Here is a 19452-nt window from a genome sequence, read left to right as displayed (position 1 = left end):
GCTTCTTGCGTCACGTGATTCCGAGAAGCGCAGGTGTTGGCCAGGTGAGTTTATATAGTCACCGAGACACCTCATGACGCATCCATCGCCTCCTTCACCTCCCGCGGGCCCGGCAAGGTCGCCCGCGCCCTCACGTTGTGGAGAAGGCCAAGAGGAACAAGAGAGAGGAAGGAAGGAGCGAGTGGAGGTGTGGTGAGTGCCGCGGGGTTAGGTTGCCATGCGAGGTGTGTGTGTGTGTGTGTGTGTGTGTGTGTGTGTGTGTGTGTGTGTGTGTGTGTGTGTGTGTGTGTGTGTGTGTGTGTGTGTGGGGCCATCACCGGCACTATCATCCCCGTGTCTTCCCTCTGGCACACACCAAATCCTGACACTATGTATATATTTAACACAAGGGCTTAACCTCCGCCCCTGTGATGAAACGGCCGAGAGCTAGGTGGATGCCAGAAATAGATCCTCCTCCGTGATGTACATCCGCGGAGGAGGAGGAGGAGGAGGAGGACACTCTTAAGGAGGAACAACCTGAAGAAGAAATACCGTTCCTCTGCAACGTTCCATTTTCTTTTTCTTTCCCACACGTTTTCGATATTTTCCGAGTGTTTCCATCTTGTGTCTTTGTCCTCCTCAGTCTTCCCCTTCAATGGGTAGGGAGAGGGCGGTGGTGGGGTGGCTGTATACAAGGCGTGGGGTGTAGCAGGGTGTAGGGGTGAGGTTTATGTCGTTAGTGGGGCGAGGAGGCAAACAGATGGTGTCGGTGAGTGGCCGGGGTCACCCTCTTCTCCTTGCCCACTTTTCCACCACCACCACCACCACCCCCATCACTGTTGCCTCCTCCTGAAGTCTCGTGAGGACGATGACTTAGTAGTGCGTGTTGAGCGTCTTGGCCACCGTGAACCGACAATTTAACGACATGATGCAAAACTTAGACAAGGGGGCACTCTCTCGCTCGCACACACATACACGCACACGCACACGCACACGCACATGCACAAGCACACACACACACACACACACACACACACACACAGAAGAATGTCGGAGGAATGTCTTTCGTCTGAACTCTTTTCAACTTGTGTCTCGAACATGCATGAAAAAATAAAAAAAAAACTCGGGCAGTCGACACCAGTTGTGCTGCGCGGCGACAGGCGTGCAGGCAAGCAGGCAGGCGGGCAGGCGGGCAAGCACAACAGAGGCATGAGGCTGCCTGGCCGGTTCCCAGGCTCCCCCGGGTCGTGAATGAGGCCGGAGGTTAGCTCGATTCCCGCCATGCCCGTCCCTCCGGTCCTCCCCCCACAAGGTCCCGGAGTACGGGGGAGGGCAGGTATTTTGGTCCCTGCCCTCACCTAGCAACTCCCGCGGTGGCAGCAGCAGCAGCAGCGGAGGCGGCTGACTTGACGTGCCAACAGCTGCCCCGCCCTGTGACGTCACGTGTGGCGTCACCTTCCACGTGTTTCCGTTTGTAAACAGTTTGGAGCGACTGGAATTTTTCTACACTCTGTTACCTCTATTTAGATCAGTGGACTTTCCTGTCGGTTTGCCTGACTCCCCTGGGGCCGTGTGGTGTGAGAGGCCCCAAGACAGCTGCCCTGCGGGGAGGGGCCTGGGAATGCCGGGACAAGGGCGGGGCGGGGAAGGGTGGGGTGATGTTGCCCGGTAGCCTGCCCTTCGGCACCCTCACGGGCCTCGCCCCTCACCCCTCATACCGCCATCACCAGCGCAGTCCCACCTCAGCTCCAAGAAGCAGGCGTGGTGGCCGCTTAGATCACAGTGTCCGCCCCCAACGGACGCTTATATGGTTTACTTTGTCCTCAACCTTGGCAGGAAACACGGCAAGGTCACGCGCCAACTTTAGCCTCCCTACCTTCCCCCCGCCCAGGGCGAGCGCGGCCCCTCCCTTGAGCTTGCCCAATGCCAGCTGCCAGTGGGAAGAATGGAATTTGAAACAAGTGGCTTAGTTGATTCGTGATTGATGTAAGAAAAGGTAAAGAGCATTCTGGAAGCACAGCCCTTGGAGCGTGGTGGCGGCGATGCAGCACTGGTGGAAACATCCTAAGTCGTCTGGCCGAGGTGGTGACGCCCCAGCCGGTAGCGGATCCCACCCGGAAAGCCTCCCCCTTTACCCCGTCACATATCAGATTCACAAGAAAAACAGCTGCGTCCCTTTCCGTCCGTCGCCTGTCTCGTGTCTGCATGGAGCGCATCACCGGCAGCCAGTGCTGATCGTGTCGCCGCATTGCCTGCCTGCACTCTGCCCACCAAACTCTGAATAAAAAACATCCGGACTCACACATTTAGTGAGCGAGGAAGCAGGATGAAGCGCAAGGCAATGTCAGCGGCCGTGGCGGTGTGGCGGTGACGGCAGCGTGGCGGTGGTGACGGTGGCGGTGGCGCGTGACTGTGTAGCGGGAGGTTTCCGCTTCACGGGAATACATGAGTGTGGAGGTGGGAGGAGGGAAGCGGGAGGCGCATCTTCAGCGCTCACTACCGTTCCCTTTATAACCCTGTGATGCTTCTCACTGACTCGCTCCACTCGCCTCGCCTCAAATTCCTGTGAAGCACATCCGGTACAGTTTCCGACTTGTGTAATTCAGTTGCACGAGTTTTATTTGCTACAATTCCTGAATTTCACCAAAGAACGTTAATCTGGCGCCGCGTCACCGTGATTTCTGAGTCCTATTATGAGTGTCCGTGAATGTGAGTGCATGACTTTTTGTGTAGATTGCCTGCGCGTGGCTTTTTACTAAGCAGGCATTTATCTGTGATCACGTATGTTTTGTGATTCAGCTATTCCTCCGACTTACAACATAGAACTTAAATATGACATTACTTCTAAGATAAGTTTACTGCTAACCGTGCTTGAGACAAATGGCAAGGAAGGATTAAAAGAAAATCCAGCTGATGCCGGAGAGACGTTGTCCTTACGACGGACGCGAGTGTCAAGTATAAATAATCGTGCACTCATAGCAACACGAGGAGGAGGAGGAGAAGAAGAAGAAGAAGAAGAAGAAGAAGAAGAAGAAGAGAAGTGCAGCGTCACCTTAACTTGAAAAACGCGAAAAACTGATGAAGGAAAATTGATGATAGGATAAAGTGAGTGCGCGCGCGTGTCTGTGTGATAAACAGAATATGCATACATGTATACACAAATATATTCATGAGGTGATAAGTGAGCAGCCGTGTGTGAAGAGCAAAGAAGGTGAGGCGAGTGTGCGCAAGTCAACGGCTGCGCAGATCACCAACAACACGTCATGCGCAGCCAATTTAGCACGTTCTTTCCCTCTTCTCCCTCCTCAACCCCCTCTCCGTCTCGTTCACTTTTTTTTTTTTTTTTTCAACGCTAACGGACACGATTACGGCAAGACTTAGGGTTGAGTTTAGATTGTGTTCCCAACAACCTTGAGCAGCGGCGGACCACCGGGGGTTAATAACTGTGTGTGTGTGTGTGTGTGTGTGTGTGTGTGTGTGTGTGTGTGTGTGTGTGTGTGTGTGTGTGTGTGTGTGTGTGTGCTTAGCGAGTGAGCACCCACAACCCAGCCGTCAGCCAAACAGACCAAGCCAACCAGACCAACCTTCGATTTGACCTTCGCATTCTGTCACTTAGAACCAAAGAGCACAATTATTTCTCTCATTATCGAAGGTATGAGAATTAGCACTCTATTAATAGCTTCCGGGACACACGCAGCTTTGGCTGTCCTGCGCATTATCGCTGCCAGAAGAAACTGCGTAGTGAAAGGTGAACGAACGTTGTCTTCGCTGCATATCAGAATCACGCTTTTCACGCGCTAATTGGCTTCTGTCCAGCGTCCGGTGCGACCGTCTGCGTATGTACTGCGTCTTGCCCCACCTCCTCCTCCTCCTCCTCCTCCTCACACGATGACCTCCACCTTCCCAACGTAGTTTCATTTCCCGCCCCACTCATTACTATACCACTACTACCACCGCCACCACCGCCACTACTACTATCACCACCACCACCTGAGGGAAAGAAAACAGGACGCAGGAGTAAACGTTTCCTGAGTTATGGCTGCCGGAAGTTCACATTTCTTCTTCTTCTTCTTCTTCTTCTTCTTCTGTCACTTCTCCGATCTAAGTGACATGGCCTTTTTTTTATATATATATATACCTTCACTGGGGATCATCAAAATTAACAACACAGAAATATGGTGTGTGTGTGTGTGTGTGTGTGTGTGTGTGTGTGTGTGTGTGTGTGTGTGTGTGTGTGTGTGTGTGTGTGTGTGTGTGTGTGTGTGTGTGTGTGTGCATTTTATGTAAGAGGGAAAACTGGCCAAGGGCAACAAAAAAAAAAAAACATTTAATTGTCAGTCCCCTTGCAGGTCATAAAGCCAGCCGAAAGAAAAGGACAAATGTCATGAAACCTCCCTCTTAAAAGCAATCAAGTCATAGGAAGATGGAAATCATACACCTACTCGTGTGTGTGTGTGTGTGTGTGTGTGTGTGTGTGTGTGTGTGTGTGTGTGCAGATGTGTCGCGTTCAAGCAGTGGAGTGTATGATGGATTAGTGTAGCATATCATACCACAACACGTAAAGTAAAACTTAATGAGTTATTTCCTGATAGCTTTTCCATGAGAGCTTGTAATTGTTGGCTTTGCGAGAAAAAAGAAAAAGAAAAAACGTTATAAAAGAAATAGAAACGCAATATAGAGGAGGCATTTATTCTATATCGAAAGAGAGAAATTTTCACGAGTAGATAATATGGTTAAAAATAAATCATTGAAAATAGATCAGTAAATAAACAAAATATCCTTTTACTTTCTAGAACATGACCTGCGTTCCAGAAATTTATGTCACACGAACGCTCATTCAATGCTCTCAGACTCGTGAATGCCGTGCCGAACCCCGATGCTGACACTACCCCCCCCCCCACTAAGCGCCTTAACGTTACGCCCATTAGAGAGAGAGAGAGAGAGAGAGAGAGAGAGAGAGAGAGAGAGAGATTACTTGACTGATTGACTGACTGAATTGATGACTTAGCGTTTGATTGCTTGATTTTGTAGCGACAAAACAAGATCATACGGCACCACTTAGAGAAAGAGAGAGAGAGAGAGAGAGAGAGAGAGAGAGAGAGACAGTTGTGTTAAGTCCGCCAGGTGGTAATTAGCGGAGTGCAGGTAAATGCGAGGAGTGAACACAAGCAGAGGGAACAGTGACCGGGAAGAGAGTGAGGCGGAAGATGCACTCAGTCAACACTTCTCAAACATGATGTTCAGTGAAGCAAAGCGAACATTCATGCCTTCCTCCTCCTCCTCCTCCTCCTCCTCCTCCTCCTCCTCCTCCTCCTCCTCCTCCTCCTCCTCAGATTAGCATGCTTTTTCACATTTTCTTTGTGTTTCTTCCTTTTCGTGATTGGAAAAACATGTAATGGTTGATTTTCTTTTAGTTTTCGTTTCTCCTTCGAGTGAAATTTTCGAAACAAGAAGAAAAAGATAAATTGATATAGTTGATATATCCATTTTTGTTCCTATCTTTCTTTTAATATTCATTTGTATTTTCTATTCATCTTCTAACAACAGGAAAAATAATGCAGTTAATTGGAGCTAATGACGTGTTTGTAATGGTTTTCTCTCTGTGTGATGATTAGTGCTCTCTGTGACGTCTTTCCCTTTTTCTTTTTTTAGCATGTGATTCAGGAAAAATGGGAAGCTATATTTGTTGATTATATTTTTATGATTTTTTGTTTACTCTCATACAACAGGATAAAGTGAACTAGTCTGGCTCTCTCTCTCTCTCTCTCTCTCTCTCTCTCTCTCTCTCTCTCTCTCTCTCTCTCTCTCTCTCTCTCTCTCTCTCTCTCTCTCTCTCTGTTTAGGCATATGATGTGTTTTTTGAAGAACGATTATTTATTCATTTATTTATTTATTTATTTATTTGTTTATTTATTTATTTATTTTTCATGCAACAATGTAGATTTTTTTCTGGGCTTATGATTTTTTTTTTTTACATTTCCTTAAATCTCTCATGCAGTAAAATAGAATGGAAAGCTTTATTTTTTCTCCAAGCTTAGGTTGTACTTAAGTAACTTTTTTTTTTCAATTTTGCTCTCTTATAAACAAAATAGAATGAATTTTTATTTCTAAGCTCAGATTTATTTTTGAATGACGTTTGTTTTTCCTTTCTTTCTTTCCTCAGGTGAAGCTGGAGGAGAGTGGGGAAGAGCAGACAGTTTACTCCTCGCAGCCCGCCTCCCACACAGACTCCCCAGTTCCCCCCAGAAGCGACTCTGGCTGTGAGGTGTTGCCCGGCCCATACACCCCCAGCCAGAGCCCCCTCCTGCCTCGCCTTCATCCCCACACCCACTCCCCCACACACCTCTACTCGCCCACGCAGTCCCCGGGCCCCAGTAGGCACGTCTCCGGGTTTTCTTCTCCCTACAGGTGAGCTGATGTGGTTGGGAAGGTGATACGTTGTGTCTTGTGGCCTCTTACTTCTTTAACCCCTTCAGTACCTTGACGCGTTGCCATATTCATTCTGTTTATAATTTGGTTATTTTATACAGCGTCAAAAACTTATGAGGAGGATTAGAATAGTGAAGACTGTGGCCATCAATCTTCTGACCTCCATAGACCCTTCCTAATGTCAATGAAATGGTCTGATCCTACACAAATCTCAAGTAAAAATGTGTCCCAGCATTGAAGGGGTTAATAATCACCAGTAACTTTTTCCGACACATTTCTGTATTTACTCTTACGTCACCTCCTTTTTCTCTCTTTTGTCTCATCTGTCTCCACGCCAATAATGTTCACACTGTTCTGAAAGTTCATGTAGGACACCTATAGCAGTTAAAGGGCTAAATACTGACCTTTTGCTCCATATCCTTGTGTTCTTGTAGCCTTATGACCTTTAATATGTGCCCAGTGATCCGTACACACATGCGTACTACATGCGAGAAGGTTGCTAATCCGTAGTAGTGTATATATTAATCCACGACTTTACCTTTACCACTGTGCTACACTTATCTTGTTGTTTATTATATTTGTGTGTTGCTTTTGTCAGCCACACACCGTCGACGGGCCTCAGTCGTAACAACAGCGACGCGTCTCAGTATGGCGGGTCCTACAACAGCTACTCCTCCGCCCCGTCACCCATCTCCCCGACCCACTACTCGCCCTCACAGGTAATCAGTCACTGCCTACTCACCTTTACTTTAGCAAGTCTAGCGGAAGATTAATCAAAATAGTAGGAGTAGTAATAGTAGTAGTACTAGTAGTCGTTGTTGTTGTTGTTGTTGTTGTTGTTGTTGTTGTTGTTGTTGTTGTAGCAATACCAGTAGTATAGTAGTAGTTATCACCATTGAAATTATAGTTAGCACGTTTTTACTTTTCAAGGTCATTATGGACAGTCAGGCTCGTTCCTTCATTCTATTTATTATCTTTATGAAGTGCCTTAGCCTAACACCTTCCTCCCCTCCCCTGCCTCTTCCACAGTCACCCATCCAACAGCGGCACATCAACTTCCCAATGCCGACCCATCAGTCTCCCAATTTGGGCCGCCAGTACACCGGGGCAGCTCCCGGCGCCCTCTACAGCGCCCCCCTAGACCTGCGTGAGTCTCACAACCCGAACGCCATCGGCCACCCGGACTCCAAGGATGTGAAGGATGACGAGCGGCCGGCGACAGACTTACAGCAGCACTCAGTCCTCGCGGCGCAGTCTGGCATCACCAGACAGCAGCTCATCAACAGGTAAACCTACCCAAACGGGAACTCCTACTTACATGCTGTCCCCTTCTCACACAGACAGCACTGTGCAGGAAATAGACCATTGTAATGTGAGTTGTGCAAGTGTGTGATTATTTATTCATTATCTTATTTTCATCTGAAATGTAACTCAAGATCGTCTAAATTGATAACGCTTTGTTTTCGACAGCCCTTGTCCAATCTGTGGAGACAAAATCTCAGGCTTCCACTACGGCATCTTCTCCTGTGAGTCCTGTAAAGGTTTCTTCAAGAGGACTGTACAGAACAAAAAGAATTACGTGTGCATGCGAGGCTCCACGTGTACGGTGAGCACTAGCACCAGGAAGAAGTGCCCCGCCTGTAGATTCGACAAGTGCCTCTGCATGGGTATGAAGCTCGAAGGTAAGCAGCGAGGGTGACACGCCTCTGTCAGGTTGGAGTAAAAACTTGTATAGTTAGTAAATTATCCCCTATAAACGTGTTTCACGCATAAAGCATGTCTGTCTGTGTAACAGGAATTCTCAGGTGTCAGCAACTTTCGCAACTTAAGGAAAAATTGTATAATTGTCACCATTGCAGTTAAGCTCCGCTGATAGCAAGGCCTTTGTGTGAAGGTTATCATGGCAGCTGCTGCTCGCAGCCTCGCAATGGCTGGGTAGCAACAATTGAGTAATACCTGTGTGATTGATCAGCCTCCAATCACCACTTTCGGGGCTGCCATACTTCATGCCTCAAGTGCTATATAAATAGCTTTATCTTGAAGGTGTTGTAACCCACAACAGTCCTGGGAGGTGCCCCGATAAATAATCAACACGGGAACGTAATTTAGATACATAAACATCCTCAGGCCTCCCAGGAAAACTGACATCCATCCCGGCACCTCGGCCCTCGGGACAACCCGCCGGGACGCCGCGGGGTTTACCCACTCAAGTTGTACTCATTACCACTAACTCACTCATCAAACAAGATATCCACCACACATCAATAAATACATTATTGCCACCCATATTTTTCAGTCACCAAGGGAGGCAAAGGAAATTCAGTGTGACCTTATTTATTTGTCTTCAAACCTTGACGAGCATTAGCAGTCTTGTTGGCTGGAGGAAGAGAGGGAGCTTGAAATAAGTATGGGAAGTGAGATCATCCTTCACTGTATCAGCCCAGTGGTTATGTAATGGCTGAGGTTTTTTTCAAGGATGACATATGGAAGTGAGTGGCTGACCAGCTGTGTATGGAGTGTACAGAATGTGCGCCTATGTCTTTAGCTCACCTCACACTAGCATTACTTTACTTCTCCTTCAGCCATTCGTGAAGACCGGACTCGTGGTGGGCGCAGTACATATCAATGCTCCCCTTATCCTCTTCCTCCTTCCCTCGTGACTCCCACCACCACCTCCGGCCACCAGCTGGATCCCCAGAGGCTCCCTGATGCCACGGCAGTCAAGGCAGAGCCCTCAGATGGCGAAGAAATCAAACCTTCACCATCGGATGATAAGAGACCAATACCTCTCCTCCTGCAGGTAATTCTTCACTATTCTTACTTGTGTTTAAGTAATTTTTACTTACCACATATTCTAAGGAAGAAAGATTCTCAAATCTTTTAGGAAAAAATTGTGTTTTTATAATTAGATTACCTAGAATATTCATTAAATGTGAGGGAATAGCTTAATTTTTTTTCTTATTCTGCTAAGTGTTACTGCAGAAATTTTACAGTACATTCAATGATGTTATCTTTTCTTTGTACTGTATGAATTTCAACCACCTTAGGTATTTTCACATGAATGTGATTTTATAAAACACTTGATTGAATATTCTTCTCGACCTTCCACAACAAACTTTCCCTGAGCGATAATGCCACCATGTGGTGATGTTTACTGATGATGGTTGTATTGCAGCAAATCCACGATGTTGAGCACCTTTGGCACTGCAGTGAAAGTGAAATGGAACAGCTGAGGCAGTCTGAGGAAGCAGCTCGCCATGCCATGGAAAACAACTCCCCAGACTTCCTGAACAATCTCTGCAACATAGCTGACCACCGGCTCTACAAAATTGTCAAGTGGTGCAAGTCCCTCCCTCTTTTCCGACACATAACGGTAGGTTCAGGAAGCACCAAGTCTCTCACAGCAGGACACAACACACTTGTTGTTCTCTGTAAACCCTAAAGCTTATTAGTAAAGGAAAGTCTTGTCCTCTATGCCTTCCATGACTTGAAGCTTCATTATTGTAGAATATGAATAACACATATAATGTATGGCATAAGCATCATATCTCTATTTCTTTGGCTTATGAAAATGTATACCAATACCATGAGAATTACTAATTATAGAAGCATTGCTGACTATTGCATCGTTAGGTGCATGTCCCTATGATGGTGAGGGGTGAAATATACATACCAGACAGTTTTCTTATGTAACAGGAGACTGAGGAAGTGATTAACCCCAATTTTTCCTTCTCACTTCCAGATTGATGACCAAATCTGTTTATTGATCAACTCATGGTGCGAGTTGCTGCTTCTGTCCTGTTGTTTTCGATCTATGGACTCCCCGGGTGAGATCAGGGTGAGCTCCGGGCGTACCATGACCCTGCAGCAGGCAGAGTCCATGGGCATCGGGCCATGCATCGAGCGCATGCTAAACCTGACATACCAGCTCAGCCGCCTCCAGGTGGACAAGTACGAATACATGGCAATGAAGGTCATCGTGCTGCTGTCATCAGGTGAGCCGCACCACCTGCAGGGAAAGCCAATGGGAAGGTAGTGGGTAGTGGATGCTTCCATTATGATTACTGCAGAAGAGAAAGGAATTTGTAAGTTGTGATCCAACCTGCCCTGTTAAGAAAGATCACAACATTAAATGAAATCATGATGGTAGTAGTGATGATGCTTTGATTGTAAATGCTCCTGGAAACCAATGTTTGCTGATAATATACTCGCAACATCATAATAAATGTAAATCATGAATATAATTTTGATTTAGTAAATGACAAACATTTTTCTTCTAAAGTATATGATAAACTCCAGGAATTTAGTCATTGTTATGAGATGATTATGAAAGGATTGTGGAAAGCCAGTGACAGTGTGAGGGTTTGTGTCTTGGGTTGCACTTATGCTCAGTGTTTATGATATGTGATAATAGATATTGAAAACTTATTATATGCTTATCTGCACAACATTAACTGTAATAGTGAACAGCTGCTTTGCTTTCATTGCATAAATCTACATTATTATAATATCATGGGTTTGCCTCATTCACTTATTCAGCAACAATACTGTTCAGTTTAATTTATGTATTTCTTTTATATTTGTAAATGTTTTATTTGAAATGTTTTCATGTGTTTTATTTTTTTCTTTCTCTCTCACCAAACAGACCTTTTTTTTTTTTTTTCAAGTAATTTATACTGATTGGTGTTGCCAGTATACTTACTGTGTTAGTATCAGGACCACACTTCATAACCACTGTCTTCCAGATGTGTCTGGACTACAGGAGGGAGAGAAGGTGCGGGACTCTCAGAAGAAGGTGGTGCAGGCACTGCAGGAGTACACTCTCACTCATTACCCTCACCTGCCGCCTAAATTCGGGGAACTTCTCCTTCGTATTCCCGAACTTCAGCGGACCTGTCAGGTACAGTTCAGCTTTGAGATTCATTCCGCATTGAACTTCTTCACTGCTTGTTGAAGAGACACCCAAAATTTGAGTAGCTGTAAAAATTATGTTTTATGTAATGTACTCAAGATTAAACTGTTGGATATTAGATAATGTACATGTGTTCTTTGGATTTGTGTAGTTATGTGCTGCCAAATTTGATGTTAGTCCAATTATAGACTGATTTCCTCAGCTAATTTGATTATAATGTTATTTAACTAGGCTTCATTACATGGTTCTATTCTTTTTTCAAATGTCATCTCACACAGTGCAGGGAATGACTAACTATGCCCTCATGAAGTAACACCACACAAGGTTGACACCACAGCCAAAATTTTAGGTAGGATTATGTTTCAGTTCTTGTACAATTGGTTTTACTTCCACAGGCGAGTAAGGAAATGCTCTCTATGAAGAAGAAAGAGGGCGATGTGCCAAGTTTCAACTTCCTCTTTGAGCTACTAAGAGGGGACCATTAGTTAAGGTAGGTGATGCTCTTCTCTCCTTGTGTATTGAGACTCATCAAATGTATCATTATATTCATTCCTTTTTTAATAGAAGAGACTATACAATATAATGACTAAATAAATACTTGTCACTTTCTATTTTTATCTATTCACACCCTCCCTTGAGCTGTTCTCTTACATTGTTCTTCCTTCAACCATCTTTTGATAAGGATGTGTTCTGTTTCCATCTGTACATCTTAGCTCTCTCCTGAACACCATCTTCAGCAATGCATCTTCATCCACCTTGTAAATGTATCCACTCCCATCTCAGACTGTTTTTCTTTACTCATTTTGTAGCTCCACACTTCATTCCTAAAGTCCACTCTTCCACACCCATTATATTTCATTGTCTGTATTCCCATGGACAGGATTCTCCCATTGTCCATAGCTTTGGTTTCCAAGATGTACTTGCTTAGAATATAGTGACGTGACACAGAGAAAGATGCTTCCAGAAAACACAGATACATGTAATTCTTCTCCCCTGCAGGTTGGAGTGCAACCTCGTGTTAAGCATCAGTTGCTGCATCTCCCTCAGGTATGTGTGATCACTTTGGCCTCATGACGTGTAGTGTTGCAAGGGTACAGCATCAGTGCAAGAGTCAACAACATGCCATGATAACTCACCTCTACAGGGTTATGACCTAAAGTGATGACAACATTTTGGCTGTGATAGTGGACGTCACCATCTCATCCACCTGACTCACTGGATCAATAATTTCCTCCTCCAGGAGGAAGATTCAGGTATAAATCTGTACAGATTGTGTATGTTGAGCTGGAAAGTACAGGGAGTTACTGAGTAATCTTTATTATTTTGTGAATAACAGAGATGACTCAGCAGCGCTCAGTATTTTAATATTACGTATGTAGATACGATTCAGATGTCCTACATGTAATTCTGAGATACCAAATGCAATATAGAGTTTTATAAGTGAGTCCACTGGGTAGATTAGAGAAGTTATAAGGATATGCGTGACCTGAGTTACCACGTGTTGAGTGAGCGCATCTGTCGCCACTATACCTGATGGGAGATCATCTGAGGCTGTGGCATGGGCTCCGGGCTACACGCTGTCTTCCAATGGATATACTCTCAAGAAGCAGTACAGTATTTTTTTAGGGAATATCATCTGCCATGCCATGTGTCCCGCATCACCATGTTGCCGACATTACCTCTGCTGTCTCCCCTCACTCCCTGTGGCCAAAGATTGTGATAGCTGGTCGGGCAAGCTGGGCACTGTGCACATTTGCATATTTCTTTGAATATGACACCCTGTGCACCTTTGTGTTATTTGCTATTTTTGTACTCTCTTTAGGTTAGTCTCTGCTCTCTCTGTAGATAGAGCCAGAAGACTTTATAAGTCAAACTCAGTTTAATTCTACATAGAAAACTTATTTTTGTTAAACAGTATAATGATAAGTTATTTTGAATGTTATGGAGATGTGTTGATGGTGGCTGAGGTGAGAGGGAGCAGCTGGGCAGATGAGGCAGCATGGGTGAGCAGCAGCAACAGCAGCAGCAGCAGCCGCGGCAGTAGAGGTGCCAGAGGGCCACCATAGACTGAAACTCTCTAATGCTAATTGACAATCAACAAAATCTTGTTGTACCAAAAGTATGAATTGAGAATGTGTAAATTGAAGCTTATATTAGTAGATGCTTTAATGGCATAAATCTGCCCGTTGACTGACAGTATTAGACACCTACTAGTCACTCGACAGTCACTTTTACCGCTAAAAAGTCATGCACTCTTGAAGAAATCCCAGTGAAGCCCAAGTCAGTAGTATTAGAGAGCTCTGGTCTTGGTTCGGCTTTGTGAATCTGTGACAATTCCACTGTGCTGGGGAATTGTGCAACATGATCACGCTGGGTGGGTATTGAGCGCCACCAGAGGGCCTGTGGGATTCTACCTCAGTCAGTCCCTAATTTCTCATATGCTGTCACTCATTAACTACAATTTTCATATGGCCAACATCACAATTCCTGCCTTCACATTGTCATGCAGTTGGAGGCTTTGGGTTGTGAGAAACTTGCATACATGTAACAGTACTCATATTTGCACATACTCATGAGTGAAGTGAATCCTGCAGCCTCGGTCCGCCCAACACCACAACCCACCAACCTTACACACAGTACCTGTCAACCAGCAACTAACCAAGTGTGGCAGTGTGGCACCCTAGAGTTATAACCCTTTCACTATTTTTATAGTTTCTTCTACTCACCTTCTCCATATATGATATATTTCCTAATGCTATTCGATACATTTTATCTACGTAAAAATTCTATCCTTGTTATATGTTGATATTGTTTTATATATTTAAAGAGATCTTATATTAAATTTTTCTTCATAACTCTACGTTTCCACATTGTCCAACATGATGAGCTACGAATACTGTAATATCTTCTGTGATGATAATTTAGCGCTGTGTTCCATGTACTATACTGTCCCCCTATGCTGCCCTTAGCATTCCAGGGTTAAACAGAAGTGAGAGAGGAGCACAGTGCAAGCTTTTATACTCAAACTTTAACCTATAAGATACCTAATAGGCTGTGGCCAATATCTGCTACATTTGTAAATGGAGGTGTTTCCTTCAGTGGTCCTCACCTGAGGCTCTGTCTCCAGAATCCTCAGCCTTCACTCAAGTCCTTCCTCAAAAAAGTCAACCTTCTCTCTCTATTAGCCCAGTGACGGCAGGCTTCAGGACAGGACCACTTGGGACAGGCCACGTGTTATGCAGTGTATCAGTGTTGGAGTCTATAACGAGCTGTTTCTTAAAACAATAAGCTGTTTTCCAGTGTCTTTCCATTTTTCTAGTAGCTCTCAGTGTATCGTTGTTTTAGCCTCTCTTCCATCTTGCGCTGTGCACAAGATTATTTGGGAAGAGACGAAGAGATGGTACTATCGAATTTAGTGTTCTATGTTTTCTACAGAAGAGATTTTTAATTTATTGCATTACATTTCCTGATATATTTTTTTTCTCAGTTTCACACCACTTTCATGACGGCTGTTATTGGTAACATTCCATGAAGTCTAAGATATTTGTTGCCCTCTTTTTGATAAACAAGATTTTCTCATGTGATATTATTTTAATAATGAGCAATTCAGAGGCTGCTGGGTAACTCCAAAGAGTCGAGACGGCCTCATGAGAGTGGTGCTCGGGTCGGCGGCGAGATGGCGCGCGGGGGCCCTCCCATCTGGCCTACACCACAGTCACTTGTTCATAAAACTTGATTCATTAACTTTGGCACGATATGGATGTACGTAATCAATTATTTTAATCATTACTCATTACCGATGCAAATGTCATCTTGAAGCCTTGAGTGGTCCGTGGGCGAGAGGGTGAGTGGTCTCAGGGATCCCCCGTGCAGAGCGCAGCAGAGACCGTCCAGGGTGCTGACATTGACAGAGGCTAGCGGGCGGGGCTCGAGCCGTCGGGGGCGCAGGGGCAGGACTCACCTCTCTTTTTCCCGATGCACCGAAAACTTGTCCATCTCTGAATTACTATCACCATTCATTCTGGAGAAAAATCCACACAATTTTTTCATACTTTATTTTTACCTCATAACCATAACAGCTTTGTTTTCATACATTTTTTTTACTGTACAATTGTAATAAAACTCGGGATGGACAAGTGTTCCATGCAGTCCACCACCGCATCACGCCCCTGCCCCCCCCACGCAGCACACGCCCACACCAGTCCACCCCGGCAAGCCAAATCACTAGTCCTTACACACTTTCTATTTTTCGGAGCTCGACTCGTGAATACCACAAAAGGTTTACCAGATTAGCTTTCAATGCTAACACCAGCAACCTTCACCTGGTAACACTGGAGTTATTGGAATCTCTTGCCTCATTGAATCTCATTAAAAAAGGAAATTAAAGAAATGAAAACGTGATGTCTAAAATTGTTGTGAAAAAAAGGTATATAAATAAAATATATATATGTATATGTAAATTCCAACGATAAAGGAAGAAACCTGCAAATCAAAATGAATTGTAATCTGTGCTATGGAGGATTTTTCATAAAGCTAGGTCGTTTGTATTTTTGGTATCCTGTACATAATTGTTGTCTACTGGAGCAAGTACTTAGTATTTTAAGGAAACTTTTAATAAATATACTTAAATACCTTGCATCTCACTTCCCATGTCTTGCCTAAATATTCCCCATGTGCATGTTCAAACCACAGAGTTGCTGTTTCAGGAGTGGAGCTGAGAAAGGTGAGGCCAGAGGAAAGTGAGACCAGTGCATAGACAAGCAGGCAGGCAGGCAGGCTGAGAGGCACTTCAGGAGCACAATCAGTTAAGCTGTTTACATGTGTCTCGTTCTCCTGGCACCGTAGTATTTTTTAGTTGACAATAAAAGTAGCACTGCACAAGATTACCATTGCAAAATATGAAGTGAAATTTATCATCTCTATATTATCTTTCAAGTAGTTATGTAGTAATGTAGACTATTTACCGCGTAAGAGGCTACTGGCCTAGGGCAGCAAAAAATAAACTAATGAAAAAGGCTCACATATCAGTTCCTAAAAAATGGTTGAAAGGGCCTGCTAAGATTGGAGGATGTCTTGAAACCTCTCTCATAGGAATTTTATTATTTATTATTATTATTATTATGAGGTCAATGAAGGCGACCCACTGGAAAGCATAACTGCATAAACCCAAAGGCCCAGTGGGCGGCACCTCACCGATAAGTGAAAGGAAGTAACAGGAATGAACAACAGAATAGGAAGATTGGTAGAGATCTAAGAGGTAGTGAGTTCAGAGAGAAGAAAGGTATTCACACGTTTTTTAAATGCTTCAATGTTACTAGAATTAACAATCTCGTTGGGAATTGTATTCCAGAGTCTAGCAGATACTGGGATAAAACACCGGGAAAATTGTGAAGTATTACATCGATTCACAGACAAGGAACGGTCATTCATGATCAAGGATTGTCTTGTAGCACGTGCTGGTAGTGAAGGGGCAGGCAAATGACAATGCAACGGGTGGTTGGAATTAGACATGATTTTGAAGAAATAGGACAATGATCCAACCAAACGACGATGCCGAAGATTAATCTCAAGATTAGGAAGAAGAAATTTAATCTGGTTGAATGCTCTATCTAAAAGCTTTAAGTGAGACTCTGCTGCAGAGATCCACACAGAGTGACAATATTCAAAATGAGGCAGTATGAAAGAGTAAAAGCAATTTCTTACAATATCATCAGAGGAATATATCCGCCTACATTTGCGTAACAAACCAACTTTACATGAGACTGATGATGCAAGTGAACGCAAGTGCAACTCAAAAGTAAGTTTGGGATCAAGGGTGACTCCGAGTAACTTCAGAGACGAACAATTAGGAATAGGTACTTCGTTGACAACAATATCAGGGTGAACTGGGAAAGGTGTCCTTGATCTGCTAATAACCATACTATGGGATTTACTCGGGTTCAGTTTCATACCCCACCGATCACACCATGACAGAATCCTTGAAACATCTTGAGTGAGTACATTAGCGACTCTCTGCCTATCCTGTGGGGAAGGAATTGTCGCATATATAGTGGTGTCATCAGCATAAGCAACCATATTAGATTCAATCCCACACCACATGTCAGATGTATAAATAATAAAAAGAAGAGGTCCCAGAACACTTCCCTGCGGAACACCGGATACAACTGGACTAAAAGAACTAAGGCAGCCATCAACAGTCACACGCTGCCTTCGACTCGTTAGGAACTCTGACAGAACTTGATGGACGCGGCCACCAATACCAATAGATCTAACTTTCGATAAAAGGGCTCTATGATTAACACGATCAAATGCAGAACTAAAATCAAGTGAAATTACTCTAGATTCATGACCAGCATCAAGGGCAGCTTGCATGTCGTGCGTTATGCAAACGAGAGCATCAGAAGTACTGAGACCTTTTCTAAAACCAAACTGACTAGATGGCAACAAATTATTAATATCTAAAAAACGATTGAGAGGAGGAAATACAGAAGTAGGGAAGGAGTTGCAGAGTTTACCAGAAAATGAGATAGATGATTGAAAATACTGGTATTGGTAAACTAGAACACTAGAGAGGTGGACAAAGTAAGAGTGAAAGAAAGTAGTAATTAAATTTTGTACAGCTGCAGTAATTAGTAGTCTCTGATGAAACGAGAAGGCAAACATTTGAATTATGAAGTACAAGGTTGAAATATTACATTAGAATGTGAGGACTATACTCGTAAATACTGACAGAATTCAAGTTAACTTCTTAGAAGTTACATAAAACTCTCTCTCTCTCTCTCTCTCTCTCTCTCTCTCTCTCTCTCTCTCTCTCTCTCTCTCTCTCTCTCTCTCTCTCTCTCTCTCTCTCTCTCTCTCTTGCATTGTTTATGTTAGGGCTGTGTGTGTGTGTGTTTCTGAGCTAAATTTTATAAATAGTACACACGTGCAGTACCTACAGTTCGTACCCAGCTTGTGACACAAATAAGTGTGACAGCTAGACAGGACGATCATCCCTATTTCAAGCAAGTAGCAGATTACTGGAATATTTGCGGATAAGATGCTTAGTTTATTAGGCACAAAGTTCTAATGGTTACACACACACACACACACACATCTTGCCTCATTCCGAAACTGGTTGGTGTGTTCTTTCCTGAGACTCATCCCATGCACTCCCACAGGGTTCCACACATCCACCCCTACTTACGGACTATCCATAATCCATTTCTAATTCATCGCCTTATTCTCGTTTTTTATCCCATCCACTGCATCCACTTCGTACAGTACATGGAACGCAAGCAAGTGTTGTGTACATATATTAAATTTATCTACAAATACAAACGACCATGAGGGTTTTCTTGTTGTGCCTTGTGTTCGCACTGGTGGGGCTCGGAGCTTCCCTCAGGGAGAAACAGAGTGGCAGGGGCGCAGGCTTCGAGGCCAGCAGCAAGCATGACACGTGCGGGCAATCCCGTACGTGGGATCCACCCAGGGAGACATGTGAGCCTCCTAAGATGTGCTGTCCCTCGAAACCTAAATGTGACCCTTGCAAGCCTTCGCCTTGTGAACCCTGCCCACCCCCATGCCCGGAGCCTTGCCCAGAGCCTTGTCCGCAGCCTTGCAAGCCACCATGCAAAGAATGCGTGAAGGAATGTAAGGTGCCTTGTCCAGAAAGCCCTAAGTGCTGCCTGGAGTGTTCTGAAGAGGAGGCTGAGCAAAATGTTGTTCTGGCAGCAGGGATCTTGTCTTCGTAACTTGGCAGCACAGGATGTTACTTCTTCGCGATATTTTCCCGGCTGCTCAGAACAATGAAGGAATAAAGGGCATGTTACACTAGATCGAGTAAGCCTCCGCGGTGTCTTTCACTTTTATCTTTGTCTATCATTGATATCGTTTTCTTTTAGTTTTGTTACTGGTAGTCGTTTTCTTATTTGTATCCCACACTATAGTAGAGGTCACACTATGCATATACAATTTTTATCATTAATATGCACAATTCCTGTATGGCCTTCATGGTTTATGTTATGGAATAGCATACATTTCACACTGCCACATTCAGACAGCGTTCAAAGATAAGCTTATATTGTTTAGTGAGCGTTGCCTTCAGCTTGACGGCGGCGCATGGCAACAGTAAGGGCCAGGGAAGGGATCGA

General features: G+C 44.4%; 2 protein-coding genes across 4 annotated transcripts in view; both read left to right on the top strand.

The window, feature by feature from the left end:
* The window catches only part of LOC123512918 (nuclear hormone receptor FTZ-F1 beta-like), a 177115-nt gene extending 161164 nt beyond the window's left edge, over positions 1 to 15951 (top strand). For all 3 annotated transcript variants that reach the window (XM_045269576.1, XM_045269574.1, XM_045269575.1), the window contains 10 exons: positions 6143 to 6387; positions 7007 to 7127; positions 7438 to 7694; positions 7879 to 8090; positions 8991 to 9208; positions 9584 to 9781; positions 10151 to 10403; positions 11154 to 11308; positions 11716 to 11810; positions 12320 to 15951. In XM_045269576.1, the coding sequence (XP_045125511.1) occupies positions 6143 to 6387; positions 7007 to 7127; positions 7438 to 7694; positions 7879 to 8090; positions 8991 to 9208; positions 9584 to 9781; positions 10151 to 10403; positions 11154 to 11308; positions 11716 to 11805 (1749 nt within the window). In that variant the 3' untranslated portion in view covers positions 11806 to 11810; positions 12320 to 15951. The remainder of the gene's footprint in view (positions 1 to 6142; positions 6388 to 7006; positions 7128 to 7437; positions 7695 to 7878; positions 8091 to 8990; positions 9209 to 9583; positions 9782 to 10150; positions 10404 to 11153; positions 11309 to 11715; positions 11811 to 12319) is intronic.
* A 2694-nt stretch (positions 15952 to 18645) lies between these two features.
* On the top strand, positions 18646 to 19053 carry LOC123513019 (sperm mitochondrial-associated cysteine-rich protein-like). The gene has a single exon (XM_045269827.1). It carries the CDS (start codon positions 18646 to 18648, stop codon positions 19051 to 19053), a length of 408 nt encoding a protein of 135 aa, XP_045125762.1.
* Positions 19054 to 19452: the final 399 nt, after the last annotated feature.

Source organism: Portunus trituberculatus, chromosome 35 (assembly GCF_017591435.1).
Source record: "Portunus trituberculatus isolate SZX2019 chromosome 35, ASM1759143v1, whole genome shotgun sequence".
Lineage (NCBI taxonomy): Eukaryota > Metazoa > Arthropoda > Malacostraca > Decapoda > Portunidae > Portunus > Portunus trituberculatus.
This window is presented reverse-complemented; position numbering and strand designations above follow the sequence as displayed.